We start from the raw sequence: 25,425 nt of genomic DNA on the forward strand, positions 1-25,425 counted from the left end.
CTCTTCCCCTACGCTCGCTGTTTACAGCTCTGCCCCTTTGCGGGAAACGTGCGGCATTTAAAGATCGGCTGTAAACTCTTGCTGCCCGTAAATTTGGGGAGGTTTCCTGGTGTTTGCAAGAGTTGTTGGAAAGGGAGTGAGTAACGGGCAGTATGGATGAGCGCAGTGTAGCTGTGTAATGCTGGGTCGTTTAGGGTGAAAATCACAATTCGTCATCTGGATTTTAAATTAAAAGAATGAATTCTTATCTGCAATTGCATGAAACGTCTTGCACAGACTGAACATATTTTATTTTAGCAGCTGCTTTTCATAAAGAACTGTGGAAAATGAACTTAAGTGTGTTGGGGAGGCGGTTTCTTTTTTTTTTTTTCTGTGAAGCCACTGGTTAATCCAGTACTAATTCCTGTGAACAAATGTGCTATTCCTGTCATGTTTACACTCACCTGTATTTTCCTTTGCTGCAGATAAGGTAGAAGATGAGTAAAAGAAGAGTGACCCCTTGAGCACTGTCAGAGTAGGAATTCCCAATTACATAAAGCTCTTCCGAGGTACTGGATTAATGCAAACATGGACAGGTGACAGAACCTCATGGATCAAAACAAATACAGCATGAGAGCACATACAGGAGAGCAGGAAGATCCAAGAGCATACAAGTTGGTTTAAAAAGCTGTCATCTATTAAATATATCACCTAATGTAGAATTATTCTAATTATTCTGCCTTTGGACTATGAGAGGTATTCTGGTTCTAGGTAAGTCTCTACATTTTATAATGCTGCTGACTGTCTTCCTCTTATTGCCCCCTCTGAAATGCATTCAAATATTTTCCTGGAGGGAAAAAGCATAGTTATATAACCTTTCATAATGAAGTTCTGTTAAAAAAAAAAAAAGTAGATAAACAATCCTCCAGCCTGGTAATCCAATGAATATGACATCTCCTTTTAAGAAAACATCTTTACTCTTGCACTGAACTGAACCAGCAGTTCAGGTACTGCACAAAAATTAGATAATTTGCTTCAAAATAGAAAGTTCTCCCCAGTGATTTAAAATTGATGGATGGTTTTAATATTCAGCCTAAACTTCCTTGTGTCCCAGTTTTCCAGTGCAGAAATTGACGATGCATGGCGCATAAAAAACTTTCTTCCATTTTAAGAAGTTAATGATATCTAATTTCAGATGCTGATTTGTTTAGCACTAAGGCCTCAGTCATGTCCTCAGAAACTTCTGATACATTTCCACAGAACTTCAGCACTAATTAACTTTTGGACCTTACAAAGTAATCTGTAATAAGTATATTAGACAGGAAGCTGATTTATGAACCAGTAGGCACCATCTTCTCTGGATAAGTTCAAATTTGCAGGACAAGCCTGTGAAAGATAAAGAAGTTTTATCTGAGAATTTGTTCTTGTCTAACTGACACTTTCCAAGACTGGCTCAGAATTATTTTTTTTAGAGCCTAAATACTCCCAGCCTTTTTTTTTTTTTTCTTTTTGTGCTAATACTTTCCTTGTAAAGAACTATTTTTATATTGATTTTAGTGAAGAAAGTGGTGCATCAGCCATTCTGCTTTTCCATCCAAGTAAAGGATGAACTAGCATCTCTAAGGAATATGTTCTGCTTTCTTCTGTAAAATACATACTGAATTTTTTTAGAACTGTAATGTAAAAGTTTTATTTGGAAATGCACAAAGACTTCATCTTTTAGTGCATCTTTCTGATGAAGGGAGCTTGGCTGTTATATATTTAATGGAGCACAGAATTAAAATGCATTATCTACAACATTTTGGGCAAGTAATTAGGACAACTTGCTGTTTTTGCTGGAGAAGTAGAAGCATGAAGCTTTGCAATTGATGAGCACAATTGGCTCTACATTGCTAATAATAACCAGTAAATCTGGCAATTTTGGAAATGGTAGTCCAAAACAAAATTACTAAGAGGGCTTAACTGACACATATAGAGAAGGAAGCGATTGTATTGATGATACAAAAATCACACATTTGAACAGCTCGAGGATCTCAGCAGGTTGCCACTGGTACTCTTTTTCATTAAGTATAAAATTTGGTAGGGTTTTATTATAGTGCATGTATTCTTAGGAAAGAGCATATGTTTATGCACTGTGGCTTTTCTGTAGTTTCTCATTTGGTGTTGCTATTTTCTCTTAGCATGAAGTAATTTACATTTTCATATCTGGCCACAATCTGAGTTGGATGAAACTCTTGAAACAATAGCTGTTCATTGCATTTGGACTGATGCTAAGGCAGGGTACATTTTGGGGTACCACTGGTGAAGGCATGTGGTCTGAGCACTGTAAAAGGCTGCACAGTTCCACTGCCAAGTGAATGCCAGTGTCACTTCCAGTGGCTCCATGAGGGACACACGAGGCTCCTCCAGTACTGAACTTGCGAGGCTCCACTTTCCCTTGCCTCCCTTTTCCAACGTTGGTGTCTCCATTCTTTGCACAGCCGTGTACTCCAGCTCCATGGGGCAGTAAGAATCCTTGTATTTGTATTTCTGTCATTCTGTACATTTCAAGGTGGTAAATCAGACCATCCCAAGCAGGATTTACTTCTGTGAAATTCAGTATTGTGATTCCTGCTGATGTTCCACAACAGATCGGCTAGGATGGGTCACACGGGGACAAAACCACCCACAAGTGAATGAGCGCCCTATTGCTTCACAGTTCTACAAGTATTTCACTTGCTCGTGCGCTTTGCCTGCCTTCGGTGCAGATGGAGTGAGGAGCGCGTACTGTCTGCAGGTGATAAACGGGCTGCTAGGCGGAGAGAGGCTCGCTTTCCCTGTTGGCCCAGGCAGAGGAAACGCGCTGTCGAGAGGAGTTTCCCCTTTTTCTCCTGATCACCTCGCTGCACACACTCACGCTCTCCCAGCACTGCCCACCCGTGAAACCAAATGTCCCGCTGAGCATCCGCGCTCCGTGCCTGGCACTCCTCGCTGTGCCGCCTTAGCGATCAGCCGTCCCGTGCCACAGCCCGGTGTTCCTGCGAGGCCGGGCGGCCCCGGGGCCGGGCCCTGCTCCGGGCGGTACGGTAGGCGCGGCCCGGCCCGCCCCGCCCCGCTCGGGCCGGGCTGTGCGGCCACGTCCCCGCTCGGGCCGGGCTGCGGCGATGCGGCCGGCGGGACGCGGCCGTGCGGCGCTGCTGGCCCGGCCGTGCTGCGGTGCTCACCCGGCCATGCGGCCGTGCTGACCCGGCCATGCGGCGGCCCTGCAAGGTGGCGGCGGCCCTGCTGTGCCTGGCCGTGCTGCTGCTGCTCTATCTGCTGGCGGGCAGCGCGGCCCCGCCGCCCGCGCCCTCCGCGCCCGCCCGCCGCCCGCCGCGCCTCGGCCGGAGCCCCCCGAGGAGGAGCCCCGCGGGCGGCGGCAGCGCCAGCGCCAGGTAACGGGGGCGGCTCCGTCCTCCGGCCCCTGCCCTCGGGAATCCCCTGCCCGCTGTGCCCGTGACCAGCCCCCCGCCTGACCCGCCCGCCCCGCGGTCCCCTCGGCCGTGTCGCTTTGGTGCCGGTGCGTCGGACACTTCTCTCTGCTAGATGTTCTTCCCCTTCTAGTGATCGGTGATGAAAGACCCTTGTGCAAACTGCTGAGGTCGCAAGTATCAACTTTTCCCTGCGTGTTTCCCCTGGCAGCGTAGTTGCCAGAGATGCCACGAAGGGTTTTCCCTGTGCCCGAGCGGGGGGGTTCCCTCCTCTGCGGGAGCAGCTTGTGGAGTAGCGGCTTTTCCATTTATCCTGGCCTTGTTTCGGAGCTGACGTGGGCAGTGTGGTTGGTACTCGCTGTATGGAATGAGGGGCTGCTGTCACCTCGGGAGCTGCGCTTTGCGGGTTTTCCAGAGAAAAGGGAAGGCGGCTCGTCTTTGCAATGTGGTGCCACTGGGCTCCAAGCTGCGGAGGCATTGGCAGATTTTAAGCTTTCGAGCTTTTTGTGTTGAAGGTTTTTTTAATATGTAAATTAATTTAGCAGAACTTTAAAGGTGTTTAAACCGTGGTGTGGTGTGTTTCCTCTCCCAGCACCTTACAGGCAGGGTATTTTTAAAAAAACTAATCAGTTGAGAAAGGACAGCTTTCAGTGGGTGGAGGACTTGTTTTCCCCTTTGCATTCCAATTATATTATGGTCAGTGTGACCTCATATATCTAATTAACTTGGTATGTCTTTGTGTCTCTGATTCATGATTTCACAGTGATGTTCTGAATGAAAGACTATTCCTGTTTCTTGAGCTCTTACTCGTTAACTTATTAAAGCAGTTGGTTTCTCCCTAGCATTGTTACCCCACTGAATGCAGGAGATGTTTTCTGGGGCTGAGAGTGGGCCACGGACAGAATTCAAATGCCGGTATTAAAGCCGGATTATTTCCACTAGCAACTGTACCTCCTGAAGTCATTTTTCTTTAAGGCATATCTCTGTGATTATCATGGAAATCAAGAAGAACACTGAAGGAGGGAGCCCAGAAAGTATGGAACTGCCAGAGAGTGTAAACAACCATTCCACTTCAATGCACTTTTCAGTGGCATCTTCATATTTCACAATTTGACGTTATCTAACTTTTTGATTATTTGTTGACTTTGCAAGTCCTTTTTGCAAGGTCTGCAACACAACAGCAAAAAGAAAAAGGAGGAATTTAGTATTCAAAGTGAGCATTTTCTTCAGAATTTTGTTTGTAGGGTTTGGTGGTGGTTTTTTACCCTTGTCATCCTGCCCCAGCAGGAGTTTGTATAACTGAGAAACAATTAATTCTGTGGGTCCTGTTCAGCCATTTGCTGAAAGATTCTGTGTTACATTAGTTACTACTAAAATTTATTCAGGTGAGGATATCCATAAAAAAAGAATTTGTGGGGAGGGTGTGACATAAATGGAGGTGATGCTTGCCTGGTTGGAAAGGCATCAGGTGGTGGGATCTGCTGGGCTTAAAAAGCCTGATCCAAGCTAAACTGAAAGCAATGTGGGGGGCTTGAATTTGGGTTGTAAGAAACAGGCCATGATTACAATTTTAATTCCTCCTTACGAGCGAAGGAACATTATTTTTTTATTTGATGTGAGAGATCCCACCTTATCTAAGTGATTCATTCAGGATAATAACAAATCTGATTAGGACTGTATGAGATCTTGTGAGGTGATCACAGTGTACATACTTGTATGAGACTGCAGAACTGATTAACAGAACTTTAGTGAAGTTCTGTCTGTGTGAGTGTAAAGCATTTAAATCCAGTTTTGTCAAGTTGGTTTGTCAGAAGATGAAAGCTTTGGGCTTGGCTCAGAAACAAGGGTGTTACTTAGGATTTGTGTTTGCTTCATGAGAAACATCATCTTGCAGGGAAGATAAATTGTATTTTGACTGGGATTTGTAGTATTGCTTTCTGTTGTCACATAATACCAGAAGATACCAGGTTTTAAGAAGGGCATAATTCTCTTAACATTAGAAGCTATATATAAAGCTTAATGTAAGCACATCATTAGCTGACTGGTGCTTCACCAATGTTAGCAATGACATTCATGTGTCTATCTTTGGTCATTAGATAATTTTGACAAATCTAGGTAAGTTTCTGATTAGCTTTGAAAACTTGATTTTTCGTGGTGGCTTTACTGCTCATTCCTCTTGGAAGTATCAAGTCCTATGCCTTCAATAAAACTTCGTTATATAAAGAATTTTATATATGTGCTAAATGCATGTGTGCAAAGTATCAAAAAGAAGGAGGATTGTTTTACATTTGAAGGGCAGATGTGCCCATGCTCTCTCTTAAACCAGCGTGGCAGGGCTGGGGAAATGAACCTTTGCCAGCACATTTAGTTCCCTGAAAGTAACTTTTTCTGTGCAAAACATCTCTTGCATGGCAACCTGTCAAGATTCTTTCTGTGCAGCCTGTGTGCACACACATGCAAGTTTGGCTTGAGTTTGATAATAACATGCTGAAACCCCAAGTATTTCATACTTGTTTCATAAAGAAACCACTTCATACAAGGAAGGAGAAATACCCATTCTGGTTTTGAGTGGCTTTTTTCCCTTTAGGAGAAAGTTAAAACTTCAACCATTTTTGGATTGGCAGCGGCTACACTTGGTTTTGTGCAACGGCTGCAAAGTGAGAAAGGTTAAAAACATTTGTATTTCAAAGCATGCAAGAAAATGTGTTTCACATCATGGAGCTGTTGTTGGGATGTTGACTCAGGGGTGGCTGTCAGGGAAGGAGCCTGTTCAGTGAATCACCAGTTTTGATACGCCTAAATCTACCCTTGTTTGTGCTGCAAAAGTAAATGAGATCATAATGGGAAGAAGGTTTCAAAAATTAACAACTATATTGCATTTTGGAAGCGTCTGCACACATTATCTTTCAGGAATAAATTTGAAGGTTTGAATAGATTAGCAGGCTCTGTAATGAGGTGGGAATGCATTATTTTGAATGGATTTGGATTGATTTAGACAGGTTTTAGGTTAATTATGTTTGAGACACTTTGGCTGTGACTAATAAGAAAATTACATGTAATCTTACCTTTAAGACCTAGGAATGCACAGTGTTGTGCTTGAGCACTCAGGCTGCTCCTGCTGTGTCAGTGCCTTTCTGAAAAAATTTTTCAGTAAATAAAATATGAGTGAGCAACTGGATGGGAGTTGCTTTATATTGTTGGAAGGTCTTTGCTGTAAACATTTTATTGTGTTCCATCTTAGCAAGTTCAGCCTTCAGTGACTCCACAGGGATGTGTTCTGCAAGTATTTTGTGATGCTTTCTGGAGTGCTTAATCTTAGTTTGTGTATTTGTTCTTGTCAAACACATTAAACTTTAGGGCCCTGGTCTCTGCATTGCTTTCAATGTGTTTAAACATTTAATTTAGGTTATAAAATCCAACTACAGACTGTTCATAACAGACAAGTTAAACTGTAAAGGAATGAATGTAAATGTTAGGAAGAATTGGCTAATGATAATAATTGCATTACTCTGTGGATCTATGGGCTTTTCAATGTATCTTTTTGGGAGTCTCTTGAGGTAGGAAATTCTTAGAGCTGTAACAACTGTTCCCATTTTCCAAGTAGGATGAATTGGCTGTGCCCTGCACATCTTTAAGGGATGTCCTTTCATCCGTCTGTTCCTCCCTGTCCCTTCCATTCTCCTTGCCCTGTATGAGGTGCATGCGTGAGCAGGGCAGGGAAGGGGAGCTGGGGTGTTCTTTGCCATGATCTGATTGTTTGCCCTCCAGACAGTTTGACTTTGCCTCTTCTACACCTGTCCCTTCTCAGGCTTCTGGATAAATGTTATTTTTTAAAGGCTAAGTTAAAATTACAGTCAAAAGCATCCTGCTGTGGCACCGTTTTAACTCCCATTGCAGCTCGCCTTTGTTTTCAATGTCCTCTAAGTTTCTTGATGTACTTAAAAAGAAGATGCAAAATATTGTGTCCCAAAATTCTTCTGTTCCTCATTGCTACTTCTCTCACTGGTTATTGCCCTCAGATGTAGTTCAAATAGCTCCCTTTTCTGGGATTTTTATTCTAATTCAGGCCTCTCCAGGCTCTTGAACCCCCTGCACTGTTGGTAATTCTTCACCTCCAAGGCTTAGCTTTCTCCTCCATGGTGTCTATGTTGGATATCTGTTGTTTTCCTTACTCCCATGGGCTTTCCAGGCATTCTGCTTTCACCAAGGATTGCTTCTGCTGAGTCTGTGCTCTGGAAGTGTTGTCTACACATACTGGATTTTTCACTGCAAAACAGCTGCAGAATGCAGAGCTCACTGTGGCTAAAATTGCCCAGGAAAGCTCAGTGCTTTGGTGTGGGGTTTTGAAATGTTGCAATAAAAGTGCAGGGTTTAGTCCCTCTCCCAGTGAGTTCCATTGCCAGAAACTACATCAAAGCAGCTCCCAGCCTGTGCATGGCTTGATTTAGAGACTCAATTAAGGGGAAACATTACACAGATAGGGAGAAGGGGGAAAAGGTGATCTGTGTGAGCAGCTAATTATTCACGTCAATAATTCAGCGACTTTTACACTAATAGGTTGGAAAGTAAATACCACTTCACATAGATGTGATATTCCATTATTTATACACTGATGACATTGGGGGTTAATTAAGACTAAAGCAGAAGGTTTTAAACCCTTAAGGAAACCTGTTGCTTTCTATAGTCAGTGAAGTGCCAGTGCTTGGTGTTCCTTTACACAGAGGTAGGTTACTCTGAAGGGTAGAATGCTGCTGTTACACAGAGCAGCACTTCAATGTCTGGAAAAAATAATAACATCTTAAAACTGTCATTTTTCTCTTTATTTAGAGCTTCTGTTTGTAGCATTAACTTCAGTGATTAATTCTGTGTGTGTGTGTGTAACTGTGTGTGCTGAGCAGGGCTGGGGTTGATGTCCTCTGCTCAGAGATATGTCCAGAGCAGGCAGTGATCTATGAGTTGCCTTTTGAACTCTTCAGGAATGATTACTGTGTCTGGGAATTAGTTGCTTGGTCAGCTCCATCCCCTGTGGTGGAGGCTCAGTGCCATCTGTCTTGGAATGTGGATACACCATGGTACAAGCGTTCCTGGAGGATGCAATTTTTACCTCCATGCTAAACAACAGAATCAAAAGACTATTTTCAGAAGGTCTTCAACTCCCCAGGAGAACCTGATTTTTCTGGCTAGCAGGAAGCTTCATTGTGCCTCTGACTGTGTTCCCTATATCTGGATGAAATGTATTTAAAGCCCACACAGGTGGGTGCTAAGTGAAAATCCCACAGTTTGGCCCTTGGAATATAATATGATTCATCTGGGATATGTGACTATATTTGTTTTCAGAAATCTCTATTTAGCAAAATCTCATGAATTCAATGGGGTGAAATGGAGAGCAGTCCTTTGAAACTCTGCCAGTACCTTCAGGCCAGGATTAAGGCATGCATCTATAATAGCAAAATTAATTAACTGTTAGAACAATTTTCATATGGATGGAGGGTTTTTTTTTAAAAGTATGGATGTCTTCTTCCAGTCTAGCCGTTATGGGCTTGGAAACGAAGTTGCTGGATGCAGTTGTGTGATCTACATTTTGTTAGAAAGTTGGCTGGGTAGTCGTGACTCTCTTCTGGCTTCCTGACCTCTGGGCTGGGTAAAGAGCTGTCGTTTGCACAGAGCAAGGTGGTGTCTGGTTTGAGGTGCTGTGAAATGGCCTTCATCTGTGTTTGTAGTCCAGTGATTTTTGCAAACCCAGAAATGTAGGAATAACAGAAAACAGCCTTTTTCTTTATGCTGTAATTGTAACACTATTGATCTGTACCATGGACAGAAATTACCATGCTATCTGCTTGTTCTGTAAATATCTCGCCAGAAAAAAACTCCTGATCTCTTGCAAAATGACGAAGAAAAAAACAACACTGATGCCTGTTAAGGAGGAATTCTCTTCATGTCTACCTCAGTAATTTTTATGTGCCTATGCCTAAATTTTCAGGAAGCCTGGAGAGCAGAAACATCCAAAGGAGCCCTCATCCTTGCAGTGCATGCATCTGGCAGTGGTGGCATGTGGGGACCGGCTGGAGGAAACGCTGATCATGCTGAAATCCGCAGTTCTCTTCAGCAACAGGAGGCTCTGCTTCCACATCTTTGCTGAGGATTCCCTTAAGCCTGAATTTGAGAAGAAGGTGAGTTTCTTTGTCATTTGGAAAATAAATAAATGAGTTAGTTATAAGTTGCAAACCTCTGAGGAAAATTATGTTGACATCAACAAGTAGCAGCTGAGCATGTTGTTTACTGTACGCAGTTATAAATTCCTTATGCATGCTTTTTTTATACAAAAGCTCTATAACATTTAGTGTCTGATTTCTTCCCACCATGTCTTTCAGTTAAAGGAGTGGCCTTCCTCATATACAAAGAAGTTTGAGTCCAACTTTTACCCAATAACCTTCTCAGTAGGAAATGCTCAGGAATGGAAAAAGTTATTCAAACCATGTGCTGCCCAGCGCCTGTTTCTTCCGGTAAGGCACCTGGATTTCTGAGTAGGTTGCTTCAGGAAAAGGTTAATTCCACAGAAAGGAAGCTTTGCTGGTGTAATATTAAACCCTTTTTCAGGCTGAAACATCTGCTTAAAGATAATTTTAGTCTGTGCTTTAAGACACTGTAAAAAAACAACACAGAAATCCAGCCTGGCTTTTTCCTGGCTAACAAAGGATGTGTGTTTCTGATTTGTCTCCGGTTCCATGAGCCTCTTGGGCTCTCCACACTCTCCAGGCTCCAGAGAGAGTGTGAGAGCTCTCTCGGGGCAGATTTTTTGATTTAGATGCTGTGTGCCTTTTGTAAATAACATTCTTTACAACATGCCCTCTTTACCCACCATCCTCCTTTCCATATGTTAGCCCTTAAACTGATGCTCCCAGCACTGCGTTTTCCTTGAGTTTTGCTTCTTTTCTTCAAGACTGTCAGAATTGCCCTTAAGGTAATAACTCCAGTGTATTTGAAGTTGGATTTCATGCAAGAGCTCGGTGTATCTTGGACTCTTCAAGTTCACTGAAAAGTTGTATTATACTCAGTGTCGTAAACTTGGAGAGAAGGGAAGTGTTGATCCCAATTTTGCATATCAGAAGTTGAAAGAACGTTTGCATAAAGCAATTTCTGTAGAACTGAGAACATCTATCAAAAATATCTTGTGGGTTGCTATTGATTGGGGTGACTCCAGTGAAGTGACAAGCTGTTCACATGATCCAGATTTCTTCATTGCTGTCTTAGGAGAAGTGTGGGGGGTGAACACAAAGAAATCGTTCCCCTCTCAGATGGAAGCAATCAGGAGACAGCTGCATGTCCAGATATGTAGCCTGTGAATACATATGTGAGAAAATATGTGCTGTCAGCAGTTCTGCTGATCTGCCATTTAGGGGTGGACTATCAACAGCACAAAGGCCAGATGGGCTGGAAGTAACTCCAACTGCAGCAGGGATCCTCTCTCCCCTGAGTAAATATTTTGTATCACCTGGAAAATAATCCCTAAGCGTTCACTCATTCCATACAGTGTCAGGGTGTCCTGGGTAAACAGAAATCTCTGTTCTTCTGTGATACTTTCTGTCATTTTGGGAGACTAATCACAGGAATGACTTAACTTTTATTTCTCTTCACTGTTCTGATGACAGGAAGGGGTTATGCATTCATGCTGATTGCTTCAGGCTGGGCAGTGCTTTCACTGATTCCTTTTTGTCACTCACGTGTTGCTGATGTTCTCTAGTAACTTCTTTTAAGGAATATTAGACTGTTGCATGTTGTGTTAGCAGAATGAGGGGACAGCTTGGACTGTAAATGTTTGTTTCTCTGGGGGCAGTTGCAAAATACTGTGTGTGGTCAGGCTGAGGTTTATGGCTTTGTGTAGGAGGGGCTGTCCAAGAGGAGTTGCAGCTGACACGGAGTTGGTGTGGGTATAATAAACAAGCTGTAGTCATAGCTGAGGTGGCAGATGTCCTGTAGGACCCTCGAGCTTTCGTGCTCAAGTTCACAGGCTGACACAACCTTGGGCTGTTTCTGGGTAATTCCAGCTATTATTTTGGTTTTTTGGTGTTTGATAGCTGGGTTCTGATATCCCACTTGAACTGTCTGCACACAGTGGGAATCGAAGGTTCAAAGTGTTACTGTTTAGAGAGCTAGTTTGACTTTTATTTTTAATAAATACCACCAGAATATCAGTATTTTTTTTAATCCTTCCCCATACACTGAGCGTTTTTCCCTGCAGCAGCATGAAATGTGCCTGGATTTAGGGAGGACCCCAGGAGAGCAGTAGTTATCAGCTGTTTAGCTCTCAGTTGTGCAAATTGTCTTGCTCCTGATAATGCTAAGCCCGAGTGGAATGTGAGTCTTTGATTCACAAGTGCCTCTCCTGGCAAAGAAATCTCCTCTGCAGCACCAGCAGGCATGTGAAAGTGGACAGGAGGGTCTGAGGAATGTGTTCAGGGAAAAAATTGGATAAGAACCTTTCAGTGGTTTTACTCAGTGATGAAAGTAGAGCTGTGGGACGTGACCCTGCAGTTTGCAGTATTGAACTGTTCTGTCCTGGGCAACAGGTTGAGGTGCACATTCCCAGCTTGTTGACTGTACCCAGGATGCTAAAATATTAAGGAAGACTCAACAGCATCCTGTATTTTTCAGAGGCATGCTGAGACATCTGATCACATTTGCCACTTACATGCAGGGGATGTAGATGGAGCCTCTGTGTAATCTCACAAGTCAATCTCTTGCTGCACTCTGCTGCAATAAAACCATCCAGGGCATTTGCAGAGACACAGGGAGGAAGATGGAGATCTTTTGGTAAGCACAGAATGAAACTTTAACATTAGGAGAGCAGTGCTCTCAGCAGCCACTGGGAGCTGGTTTGTACTCCTGACATGGGTGTTAAGACAGCAGGTGAGGAACATTCTCTGGTCCCAGGGATGTTGGTCCCTCAGGGCTGGCTGCAGCTGTCTCCATGCTGCTCTTCTGGAGCTATGAAAACAATCAGCTAAAGTATCCTGAAATGCTTAAGGGATTTTTGGATGATTTTTGGATGAACATTTAGAGCCCTTCTCAAAACACTTAATCTGCTTAAGAGCTTTTAAGATAGATTAGCAATATCCCTGTGTTACAGCTTTCCTCTTGAGGGATGCTCAGGTATCCAGTCCAGTGGGAATAGATGCCAAGGCCTTATCTAGACAAAAGTCTCTGCTGTAACTTGAGTTAATCTCTTACTACAATGAGGTTTAGTAACTCCACTTTGTGGCACTGTTACTCTAGCATCAAGCTTAGTGATTTGTCCCTAATTTTGGATAAAGCTGTGCTAAGCTGCCACATGAGCCCTCACAAACCCTAAGGTAGTCCAGCTTCACAGTACACCAGTGTGTGTTTACTCAGGAGTGTGTTATTCCTTGCCAACCTTGCTAACACAGGGAGAATCTATGGAGACAGAATTTGTGAAATCAAATTACAGATAATTGAGTATTTAAGAGAAGTTCCAGGCTAAATATAGCCAGTTCTGTGCAGAACTTTTTGACAGATTTACTAAGAATACTCTATATAGCTGTGAAAAAAAGAGAAAAAATCACACTTTTAAGCTGTAAGAGCCTGCAGAGCAAGGGGAAGACAAGCAGGGCAAACCATATTTCTGGCCATCCCTTTCCAAAATCCCAGGCTGTCAGGTGTGTCTGCATGGTTTGTGTGAGTTCAGACCTCCAGACACAGCCTGGCAGAGCTCCTGCTCCAGGTCACAGCATGCCACTTTTAACCTGCACTGCAGGTTCCTGCTCTGTGAGGAACTCCTACAGCTGCAGTTGGTGAAATTAAATCCCCCCCTACCCAAGGCACAGCCAGGAGAGATGTGAGCAATTCAAACTGACATCTGCAGGTTTTAAAGGAGACTTAACACTCAATATGTGAAAGTGGGAAGGGCTTAAAGGAGGTAGCACAGTTTTTTTTAGCCAGCTGGGTGTCACTGCAGGGCAACACCTTGGACACAGGAGAAAGAATTTTTTAACCAGCAGAAAGAGCATGTGAATCCTGAGAGGAGGAGTACAAGGTGGGGTCAGGTGCTGGTAAGCACTGCACAAAAAACTGAAATACCTGCTTGAATCTGTAGGAAAGTTATTACAGTCTGTGGACTTCCACAGATTTAAATTTTTCTGTGTATTGAAAGCTGCTGAAAGAATGTTTTTCTGCTGGAAGAAGCAGTGTCCAGGCTGTTGCTTATGCTTGGGAAGGATGAGGAGGGTCTGTAGGCCCCTGTTAAACTTCCCCCTGAACTGGGTTTTTTCCTGCTGAAAAATGCCTCAATTTGCCTTTTTATCAGGGCCTCCTTAGACAAAAATCTTATATGGTCTGCAGTGTGCTGTGAATTCCCAGGCAAAGTCTAATAGCTTCTGCTCTGCTTGTATTCCAGTGTTACCTCCTGTCTCAGACTAAATTTGGGGGTGATTTTTTTTTTTTTAATGTATTTTGATTTAATGTGCCTTCATATAGCAGGTCCCTATGAATCAGGGCTCCTGGGTGCTGCAGAATAATTAATACACAATAAAAAGAAAACTTTTCTTCCTTTCAGACTGTCTTTCTTCTATTGATTTACTGTTACAGCAGCTGGTTTTTTTATTGGTTTAGTTTTTTAGTACTGGATTTGAGGATACTTAACATCTGCAAATGTTTACTCTGAGCTCTTAGTGTATTACTGAACTATTTTTGTCACTTACTTACTGATACCTCCACATGCTGGTTTGGGTGGGAAAATGCTGTATTGCTATAATCTTCCATCCAGCAGAGAGATCTGGATTGTGTTGGATGTGTTTACTTAGAGTTTGTTGTGAGCATAAATTTTGTTTAAAATGCAGAGACAGTTCCTTCTCCTGCATGCCCTGTTCTGTAGGACGAACATGTAGTTATCCTGTCAGAAATACAGGTCAGGGATTTGTTAAACTTGACTAAATGTCAGTCTGAATGCCAAAGTGTTCAGTCAGGTGAAAAATCTCATTTAAGTCTTTACTCATGGATTTGGCATCTTAGTGGATTCCTGTTGAGCACGCTTAGAGGTGATATTTTTCACCCACTTGTTGAAAATCCTAATGTTGTTCACTCTATTTCACAGGTAATCCTCAGTCACAATACATTAGCATTTATGTAAAGCCTAATTTCTTTGGTAGAATTTCTTGTAACCTGCACAAATAGGAGAGCTTGTCATTAATGTCATTGCAGTTGGATGATAATGATTATTGTGTTACACATGATGAAAATCCAAAGCCTTTTGGGTTTGCTTTTCAAAGACAGAGAAGTAAATAGGGTTTTTGGCTAGACCAAAATAAAAAGATTTCAGTCCTTCAGGAAATTTTGGACAGATTTAGCAAATAATGAAGAAGAGCAGTAAAAATGTGGTTGGAACTGGTGGCCAGCTGTAGGTAGGGATGTTTATTACTTTACAAAGACTTGGAGCACCAGGTGATTTGTCACAGGATGGATATTAATGAAGGAGTGTGTAAGGATTTGGGCAGCCACAAGGGGGAACATGGTCAGCAGGAACCACTGAAATATCCTGGCTTTAAGCTGCAGTTTCACCCTTCTGACCTGACCAACTTTACTGTGGTTATTCCTGATACAGAATCTGGTAACAGCTCAGAATACGACCTGGTATGCTTTAATGTGATATTTCTGTTTAACAACCAAATTTTGTTCTTCAGTGGGATGCACATATATTGGTGATCAATGGGGTTGTCTTAATTCATGTGAAACAGTGGTATATATTAGTTATATATCAAGGTAAGTCTAAATATTCTGATCTCCTGGGTTATCCTTTCTGCCAGTGGAGAACACTGTATGCTTCACCAGTTATAGATGTTGGAAATAGCTCTGCAAATATATTTTATTTACATGTTATTTCTGAGCAGGGACTAAGCAGTCCTTGCAGGTATTTCTGGGAGCTCTGTGAATTGATGCTTCATAAGAAGGTTAATCCAACCTCAGTGTTCTGCTAGCTGTTTTATTGTGCAGTTCAAAAAAACCCCAGCAAACAACAAGCCAATAATCTGATAACTGTTGTTCCTCTGTGTAATTACATCGCTGATAAGTCAATAACCTCCAAATGATCAGTTTAAAGTAAAAGTGCCTTTTGCCAATAATCTTTGTGTTTGTTGTCTCTCTGATTTGTTTTTCATCCCGCTGCTCAAACCCCAAAGGTGATTTTAAAGGACGTGGATTCCCTGCTTTACGTGGACACTGATGTGCTGTTCCTGAGGCCCATCGATGACATCTGGCACCTCCTGAGAGAATTCAACTCCACCCAGCTGGCTGCCATGGCCCCTGAGCATGAGATCCCCAAGATTGGCTGGTACAGCCGCTTCGCCCGTCACCCCTATTATGGCACCACCGGCATCAACTCTGGGGTGATGCTGATGAATTTGACACGGATCCGCAGCACTCAGTTCAAGGTGAGAACAAATGCAGCTGTTGCAGAAACTCAGGGTTGGTGTATTTTTCACATCTTGGAAAGCTCAGTGTAAAATTACATAAAGTTCGTAACACAAAGAATCAGAGAAATATAGAATATATATAATGGGATACTAAAAGCTATTGTGAACGTGATTATTAAAATAAATTAAACTTCCTCAAGGCTGGAGCAGTGAGAACTTGCAGCTGAAGCAGTCTGGTAGCAGTGTTAAAAATGGCTTCCCCAACTTCTTACATTTCCCTGAAAAGATGCATGAAAGAACAAACTCAAGGATCTTCAGTGAAGTAGCTGTGTTGTTTTTAAAATTGGAAGGCTTTATGTGAATACCCAGAGAAATTGGTGATTTTTGCATCTGTTGTGAATAGACTTTGGCATCCTACTGCAGATTAGTGACTCTGTGAGCTGGTGTGAGAAGGGAACATTTTCACGACAGGCCCATGTCATTGAGCACATGTTCTGTAATCACTAAAATTTTGTTTACCCTAAGTGGTTCCTCAGGCAATGCCAGGGGTTTCCCGCATTGTTACAGGAACAGGTAGAGGAAAAAAACCCCAAACGTTGATCTTACTACTGTAAGTGTGTAATTTTCCTTGCTTTTATACCTTGGTTTTCACCTTGTCCCTGCATTTTTCCACTTTTTCCCCCTCCTCTTACTTGGAATAGGAAGATTTTGAATAGCAGGAGCTGACATCAGAGCTGGGCCCAGGAGACCTTGTTTTCCTGTTTAGATAAACACTGAATTCTGCTGTTACAGCCCTGTCCACGTCTAACATTTCCTGGCACTTTTTCATTTTTCACCTGGGTGTCCAACATGGCTTAGCAGAACTTAGAGATTTGTGTGTGCTGACTCTGGGTCAGATACCACAGCACTGATCATGATATTAACCCCTTGCTTCTGTTTGCCTGCCCTGCAGAACAGCTTGATACCAGGTGGCTTGACTTGGGAGGAAATGTTATATCCATTGTACCAAAAGTACAAAAATTACATCACGTGGGGAGACCAGGATTTGCTAAATATCATTTTTTCCTTTAACCCAGGTAAGGAGTGATTCTCAGAGTCATCATTATCTGTCTGTGTTAAGAAAATATCTGGAGCTTGATATTTTTTTAAACTGCTATTTGTTAGTTACAATATGCATAAATACTCTGGTATTTATTAGTTGAATTTATTTATTATTGTGTGACTGCATCCTCAAAGGATTTATAACCTATGAAAATATTTCTGACATTGCTGCAGGTAATGGGGCTTGGACTTGGTTCTCTTGGATATGTAAATCTGTTTTCTGGGGATTTGAGAAAATAATGAGGTATAAAATTAATGATGAAGTGAAGGGATGAAGTTCGTGTTGTGTGTGTGCTTCAGGGTGTCACTGGACCAGAGTGTAGCTGAAAAAATGTTTTTGTTTCAGATATTTATCTGAATGTGAAAGTGCCAAACTTTCTGCAAAGCTAAACCCTGTTTTTCTGAAATTCAGCTGATTTGTGATACTTATGCAAATAAGTAACGAAGTTAATATAGACAGAAAGTGGACACAGCCATTGGAAAATCTCATCTAAAGCAGCTTCCAGCCTCTGAGCCAAGTGACCCAGTCTCAGCAGGCAGCAGATGATGTCATCGATGTCCTGCTGGTGAGAAATGCAGGGATTTAAACATTGGAGCATAGCACACGCTTCCCAGAGAAGCTGAGAACCCTATTTCATGCTTCTAAATGGATGCTGAGTATCCGTCCCTACTGCTTCTCCTGGTTTCTTATGTGACCTTGTCACCTTAAGTTAAACCAAGTTTGGAATTATCTTTATTTATTCTCCTCCCTTTTCTTTTTCTCTGAGGAGTCACAGGGTAGGTAATTGGATATACCCAAATCCAGGCAAACTGCTGGAGTGAGGAGAAGCAAAGCAAAAAGGCAAGCATCTGTTTGCTGCAGGCAGATGTCAAACATCAGTGTCCTGGTACACCATAGATTATCCCCAGTCCTAGGGAAAAATACAGTGGGAATTAATTTCCAAAAAGAAATTAGTGTTATGGGAGTATGGTCTCCGGGAGAAAGAAAAAGATGGAGCCAGATTAATTGTGAAGTCAGATTCAAGCTGTTCACTGAAGTGTGCAGAAAAAAAACAAAGGCTGCAAAAATACTTCAATATTGTGACGAGTGTTCTCTATCAAAGCTACACGTGGAGACTCCTCTGTGCCACAGTCTGTCCTTTCCTCAGAACTGGTAAAGAATATTTTTATGAATTGCATATCAGACTGCTCAAGAAAAGAAAACAAAAGAACTGGATAAGATTAACAAAGAAAACTGGACTTTCTGGGGTCTTAGGCTCTGGGTTGTTGAGACTGGCCAGGGAGGGAATTGGCCAAGACTGCTGCAGGTGCTTTTTTATAGATGTGAGAGACCACAGAGAGCTCTGCTACCCAGGCATGAGGAACTGCTCCCTTTGCCCATCTCCAAAGACTGCTCTCCCTTTCTGGAGAACTCTGCTGGAGAGGCCTTAAGGGAAGAAAAGTTCAGAAAGTTTTTCTACTGCTTTTCAAGAACCACACAGGACCAACTGCAGGCTTCCTGGGAAGCTGTAAAAGGCCAAGGGAAGAATTCAATCTTCAGTGCTTCTGCCATGCCCAGCTGGCACCGGCCATGATTCATTGTTCCCCAGAGCCGAGGCAGAAAGGTTGCAGGGACTAAAGTGATTTATGACAAGCAGATTGCAAGCACTGTGTGCACAGAGTTTAAAAAAAAATCACTAGGAGAAAGCAAGTTATGAGGCCTTTTGAGAAATTAGGCTCGTCTCTAAATAACCTAGACCTGTGAAATTAATGGATGATGACTCTTTGGAGTGCTGTGGATAAAATACACCACCCCTTATGCTCTGCTGTGTAACAAATTGTCATGACCTCTGTGACAGCTTCAGCAGCAAACACTGGAGACACTTTGCAGGTTTTCCCATGCTGGCTCCAGGAGGAGTCCGGATCTTTCATGACCCTCACTGCAGTGTGTGCTTCCCCAGTTGTTCCTGTTGCTCCAGAAACTCCTTCCCATGGCAGAGGGTGCTGGACAATGTCACCTGCTGTGTCCTCTGCTTTTTATTGTTCCACTCCAGCTTCCTAAGGGGCTCCCTTGGGCAGTGTTTGGTCCCAGATTTTGTGCTGTCCCATCTGTTCAGGACCAGCAGGTGGGGAGTGGAGTTACGCACGAGGGAAGGAAGTGGGGGTACTTGCAAAAGATACAGCTGAGTGTTCCCTGATCATCAGTCCCAGGCTGGTTTAATTTGTTGTAACTCTTGTCTGACGTGTCTCTCCTCCTTCCCTGTGCCCTGCTGTCGAGGGCAGAGTGTCTGTATGTGTTCCCCTGCCAGTGGAACTACCGGCCCGACCACTGCATGTACGGCAGCAACTGCAGGGGGGCGGAGGAGGAGGGGGTCTCCATCCTGCACGGCAACAGAGGCGTGTACCACGATGACAAGCAGCCCACCTTCAAGGCCCTCTACGAGGTGATCCGGGATGTAAGTGTTGCCTCCACACAGCCACTCCTTGTGTCGTCCCAGTGGGGATTCCTGCTTCGCTCGGATTGCTCTGCCAGCGAGCAGCCTGGCTGGTTGTGTTTGTGTAAAACCCACCAGACACAAATGAACGTGGTTGCTTTGGTCTCTTATGCATTTGAGATGGTTTAAACATTTCTCTTTTGTATTATAGTAATAAAAAATTGCTTTTTTATAATACTAAAGGTAGAAAAAAGATGCTGGAGTAGAGTTTCTCATGCTGGGGCTGCAGCTCTGGTCCATAAATTCCCAGGGAAAGCTTTTCCTTCCTGAGCACCTCAAGCCTCCAGGCACATGCAGGGCAGAAGCTTGTCCACAGACAAGTGCCCAGTGTCCATTTGGGATGTTGTGTGTGTACAGCTCTGCTTGCCAAAATTCCTGTTTTCTTACAGTATCCTTATATTAATAAAATTCCTGTCAATTCACACCCTCAGGCAGGGTGTGAAGTGATGGGGTTGGTGACACTCAGCAGGTGAGGGACAAGACATTCGCTACCTATGGAAAGTTTTCTTTTACAGAAACTTATAAAATGCCCTTTCACAAGTAGTAAAAACAATTTTTTTTTTCTTTTCCTCAGTTTCCATTTGAAGACAATCTCTTCCAGTCCTTGTACTACCCTCTGCAGTCGAAGTTTCTGGATACAGTGCACACTTTATGTGGGAGAATTCCACAAGTATTTTTGAAGCAAATTGAGAAAACTATGAAGAAGGTGTATGAAAATCGTGTCATTGTGTACTTGGGGGCCAATCACAGATACTAACTGTAGCTCTCTTCTTACACAGAAGTTTTAAGTCCTATACTCTATTTCATGAAGGATATAAATGAAGAATATGAGCTCTTTTACTGAAACTCAGAATTAAAATATTTTTTTTTCCAATTTTCTAATAACCCTTGAAATTAAAAAATGCAGGAAATCCTAGAAGCCTACTGAGATTGTTGCTGAGAACAGCAGGGGAATCCTTTATTTGTGGAGTACAGTTGTGGCCTGCCTCCCCAGTCCTTTACAGTTAAGAATGTATTCTCTGGCTTGGTAATGTGAATTGCATTAGGCACAGTCCAGGACTGTTGTCAATGAAGAGTACAAACCCAGGTACTATTGATCCATTTTCCTCTTCAAGTGCTATTCCCTGCACAGTAACGGTGGTATTTTACTGCCAGACAGTTTTCCATCCCTGCCTTGGGAGATGGCCAGTGCTGCCCCTTGACTCCCCTCTTCTGCATGGAAATGTGTTTCTGCCTTGTGCTTCCATTTCTGGGATCACAGAAACAGAGAATTCTGGAATGGTTTGGGCTGTAAGGGACCATTATGGGTATCTTGTTCCACCCTCTGCCTTGGGCAGGGACACCTTCCACTAGACCAGGTTACTCCAGCCCCATCCAACCTGACCTTGAACACTTCCAGGGATGGGGAAGTTGGGGTCTTTATGCTGGGATCATAATGAATAGCCTTAAACTGGAAGAGGATACAAGATGGTTTTGATGTTTATTTAAAATACTTAATTTAGCTTCAACTTCCAAAGTATGATCATCATCTTGTGATATGCACAAAGAGCTTGTTTAAATTGCAGTAGCTGAAAGGTGCTTGGGACCAGTCCCTGGGGAACTGGAAGTGAGGACACTCCTACAGAGCAGATCCAAGAGCAAACTCACTCCTGAAGAGCAACAATCCAAGAGCAGACTCCCAGAGGGCATTTTCTAGGTGTAAGCCCCAAAGGTGTGTGTAGGAGTGCTTCAAGGAAGCAGGAGAGAAAATGATGTTACTCTTCAAGTCTGTTCAGCAGAAAACTGAAACATGAAAACATCAGCCATGACTTGGAACTGCTCATTTTTTTTTTTTAACAGGCAAAGTAGGAGTGGGGTGAGCAGGGTGAGATAATGAAGCCTTCCCCTAATGAAAGGAAAACTGGCACAGATGGGATATCCTGTGCATGTATCATGCATTTGTTAGAGAGAAATGCCTGGGGACTGTTTATGAGAGAAAGGATACATTCACAAAGTTAAAATAAGATTTCTGAGGAATTGCAGTTTTGGGCATTCTCCCCTATCCAGTCAGGACTAATGCAGGGTTTCATAAGAAAACAGACTCCAGGAGTCTCCCTTTTAGCTCGCACATTTCTCTCTCCTCGTCTGGCAGTTCCAGAGAGGAGGGAAAACACGACCTTGGTGCCATCCCAGGCTGACAGATAAGAGCCTGCACATAGGATGGAGTTCCAGCAGTCTTTTCCCAAACCCTGGCGTGTGAGTGTGACACCGCCTGGCAGAGAGCAGGGCTGCGGGCAGCTGAGTGGGGGAGTGGTGGGACAGGGGCTTTGGAGTGAGGGACAGCAGAGCTGCCGCACCTCACAGCATGACAGGAACAGAAACCTTGTTTGCACCTCTGCTGCAAATCGTAATCACACTTTGATTAAACAATGTGTTCTGACTCCAGCCCTTATCTCACAGTGTTTGCCACCTGAGTGTAAATTGACATGTGAAGGACACAGAGGCAGCTGGACTGTTGTGATTGAAAGCCTGGGACACAGAAAGTCATTTAAACTTGAGCAGAGGTGCCTTTCCAACTTGTCGTAGGATTTTCTATTTCAGCTGAAATTTCAGTTGCCAATTTAAACGAGTACACTTTTGCCTACTGAGAGGAGTTTGAAATGTAACCCAAAAGGGCATTGAAGATTTCAGAACCAGAAGGCAGAGAAAAGAAGGTAACGCTGCTGATTTAAAAAATTTAAAAAAATGTATGACAGGTAAACCTTCAGGCCAGCAATTCTGAGAGCTTGTATAAAGTATTAACTTGCTTTTGGTCTTTATTTTCAAGTATCAGGGTAAAGCTGATGCAGGTCTAACGAGGCTGGTGGAGCTGCATGCTGGGCAGAATTCCTGATTTCCATGGTGTCTCCAAGCCACAGAAAGCTGCAGAGCAAAGTCTTGCTGCCCAGACAGTTGCAGCCCCAGTGCTGAGGCTCTGGAGTTTTGGAGGCTGTGGTTGTGTAAGCTGTGATTCAGCGGAACCCTGCAACTGCGGGCACATTCAAATCCAGGAGAGGAATTCATTACAAAACAAAGGCATTATTGCATATGAACTGATTAGAGATTAAAGCAGTGCTTTTTATGTTCACAGGAGGTGCTACATTTTGTTTAGGAAGAACTGAGTTATGTTTTCAACAGCTATTAAATATATGAAGTACTTGCTTTAACATGAAGACTCTTGTTAATGTAATGTCAGCGGGCAGGAAGAATGGGGGAGGTTCCCCCCTGCTGGGCTTTTTCTGAGGAAAAAAGCAATAATTTGAGCTCTCCAAAGTGTTTTAAAACAATTATGTAAGTTTGTTTTTTGTTGTTGTTAGAATTATTAATTTATATTTCACTACAGCTTCCAAAACTATGTTATATTTTAGCTTTAACAGTAGCTGATTGTAATATTCATCTTACTTAGAAACCAGTTTTAATTCATTTTGTATTTCGTACTTGTGGCTAATTCCATGTTAATTAGCCTTCATTTATCTTAATAATAGGATGTGTAAATACTTACAAAGACTTTATGTCCTCATTTCCCCTTCCTCCCCTGTGTTTTAGTTATTTCCAATGGTATAATGGATAGTGCTCACCAGCATTTTGCTTACAGGGGAAACTGGAAACTGCTCAGTGTGTGTGTGTGTGTGTGTGTGCACAGCACGAGCATGTATGTGAAAAATGTCCCTTTTCTCTGCCACTGAATTGCTTGTGGATTTTTCTTTGACAAGTGCACTGATTGTTACAGCTCCCAAGGAGGCTGAGCAGTGCATTTCTGGGTTGGGGATGGTCCTTTGGCTTACAATACAAATAAATGAAATTTTAAGCAAGCTCTGTAATTTGTTAGGTTTCTTTTAAATGCAAGCTTTTGTGTTGGTCTGGTTGGGATAGAGTTTTGTAGGTGTGCTGTTATAGTGTGCATATACAGGGTTTGACAGCAGGGAACACAATAAATGTTCCTCTTTTGCAGTTTTACTGTAGTGAAAGAGTCTGATATTGGATATAAAGAGACAAATACATTTAACTTCCCCCAAAGTGCTCGTGTGTCATGCTGCAGCTCCAGTTGTGTTACGGTGAGCATAGATCAAAACCTTCTCTCAAAGGAAACTGGAGTTTTATCTTTTACTCTTTACTGTTTCTCCATTATGTTTCACTCCTTGGAGGTAATTTAGCAGCATTTCCCCTCCCTCCTTCTTGTATGCATTTTTTGACATTCTTGGATGGTCACTGCTGTGCTGTCCTTGCTTGTGCCATCTCTGTGTGACAGAATCTCCTGGGCTGCCTGTTCAGCACAACCCTGGTGGTGCTGACACTGTTTCCAGCTGGGTGTTGGGCTCAGCCTCAGCTCTCTGAAGTCAAAATAGGGATAAAACTGTCATTGACCTTGATGGGCAGAGGTGGGCCAGCTTAGAACACCAGCCTGTGGGTGAGTTCTAGAAAGGCTGTGGGTGTGTGGGGTGTGTTACACACTCACAGTGTAATCACTGCTTGGTGATCCAAGGTTTTTCACTTGCAAATGTGGCTCCAGCCAGTGTTGGTGTGGGGAGAAGAGAGATTTCCCGAGTTGGGAATAAAGTACAAGCAACTGGAAAAAAAAAACAAAACAACTTGACACTTTATCAACTGCCAGAGAATCCTTTTTTCCTCTCCATCAGATACAATAAATAGTGATGGTAAGAAATTGTGAGCACCCCTCCAGAGGTGAGATAGGATGAGACAGTCACCAGGATACCAGGAGCCCTGCAGAGGCTGGAAACATTCCCCCACTGCTCTTGGGACAAGTGCTTGTGTGTGCTGGGATCAGCCTGCACCTCCCGCTGGCAAGAGGTAAGGAATTGCTATTTGAGCTTCAGAAGACGGAGCAGTGTTGGGAAATTTTGCTTTCATTCTGGATGAGAATACAAACCAAACTGTCAACACTTCCTTTGAAATGAAAATCCAGACAAAACACCAAATTGAGGCTCAGCATTGAAGATGAACAAAGCGCTTTGTTAATGTTTTCTTTTGAGGTAAAATATTTTAGTTTGACTCTCACATTTCTGTAAATGTACCTTAATTGCTGCTGCTGTTACTTTGTGAAAACTATCTTATAGCCCAAAAGTGTGTATGTATAGTTTTGGTAACTAATACTGAACTAACACTGAAATAATGATACAGAAGTTACATTTTAAAGACCTGTTTTTTAAATCTTTTCCTGAATCCTCGTGAAAATGTTAATTCCCTCCTGCGAGGGTTGAACTGTGCACAACAGGTGCCTTCTCAGGTTTCACACCTTCAAGGAAAGATCTTCCCATTCTGCTCAACACTTCCAAAGGGCACCAGGGTTCCTCACACCTGAGCTCCAGGTGAGAAAAGAAGGCTGGTTTTAGTCTGACTGGTTCTGTAGTTTGTGATGTCAGGAAGCTCCTGTCCCGGGGAGATACTGTGAGGAAGGTGTTAAATACAGCTTGGAAAGAAAACTGCCGGCCAGTTTGCCTTGGGCGCTTGGCTTAACAGGAGACAATCCATGGGGATTTGTTGGGGTCAGTGGCTGAGCCAGGTAAAGCCTGGAATGTTTGTCACATCTGGCTATTCCTTGTTTTTTTTTGTATCTCCTGTGGGTAATCTTTCGCAAGAAACACCAGCTCCCACAAATACCATTTTTCTGTTTTCAGCCTCTTTTTTTAAGGCACTGTGTGTGAGCTGTTCTTGTCTTTCGATACTCCCAAGTCTTCCAGATTTTTTAAAAGCACAATAAAGATTTTTTAGTCATTTTCACAGAGGAGAAACATAATTTGTCTCGAGGCAGCTGTGATATACTTCAAAGAAAAAAAACAAACACTTTCCTACTCTGGATGGTTCAGAGAGCCATGATTTTTAGTGTCAAATTATTGTACCCATACTCAGGTTTCTGCAGCTATAAATTTAAACAAACCAAACAAAATCTCTATGCTCCTTTTGTAAATCCTTTGATGTGTATCGATCTACAATATTTTCTGAAGACCCAAGTGGGTCTTGAAA

General features: G+C 42.9%; 1 protein-coding gene across 2 annotated transcripts; it reads left to right on the forward strand.

The window, feature by feature from the left end:
• Positions 1–20: 20 nt before the first annotated feature.
• Positions 21–23,255, forward strand: GXYLT2 (glucoside xylosyltransferase 2). Of its 2 annotated transcripts, XM_088061906.1 has the most exons (8): positions 21–136; positions 465–750; positions 9,409–9,598; positions 9,800–9,931; positions 15,617–15,868; positions 16,803–16,926; positions 19,214–19,386; positions 20,000–23,255. In XM_088061906.1, the coding sequence occupies exons 3-8, from the start codon at positions 9,458–9,460 to the stop codon at positions 20,180–20,182; spliced, it is 1,005 nt and encodes a 334-aa protein (XP_087918032.1). In that variant the 5' UTR covers positions 21–136; positions 465–750; positions 9,409–9,457; the 3' UTR covers positions 20,183–23,255. The 2 variants fall into 2 exon arrangements, with proteins under 2 accessions (XP_087918032.1, XP_014107278.2); XM_014251803.2 differs by lacking the exons at positions 21–136; positions 465–750 and adding an exon at positions 3,211–3,392.
• The last annotated feature ends 2,170 nt before the right edge of the window (positions 23,256–25,425 follow it).

Source organism: Pseudopodoces humilis, chromosome 13 (assembly GCF_049639895.1).
Source record: "Pseudopodoces humilis isolate 2021_Gansu_Grassland_sample_001 chromosome 13, ASM4963989v1, whole genome shotgun sequence".
NCBI classification, from domain to species: Eukaryota; Metazoa; Chordata; class Aves; order Passeriformes; family Paridae; genus Pseudopodoces; species Pseudopodoces humilis.

Coding starts and splice junctions, on each gene's coding strand:
- GXYLT2 (XM_014251803.2), top strand. CDS start 3,211: ATGCGGCGGCCCTGCAAGGTGGCGGCGGCCCTGCTGTGCCTGGCCGTG. Junction 15,869..16,802: donor TCCGCAGCACTCAGTTCAAG/GTGAGAACAAAT, acceptor CCTGCCCTGCAG/AACAGCTTGATACCAGGTGG. Junction 16,927..19,213: donor CATTTTTTCCTTTAACCCAG/GTAAGGAGTGAT, acceptor TGTCGAGGGCAG/AGTGTCTGTATGTGTTCCCC.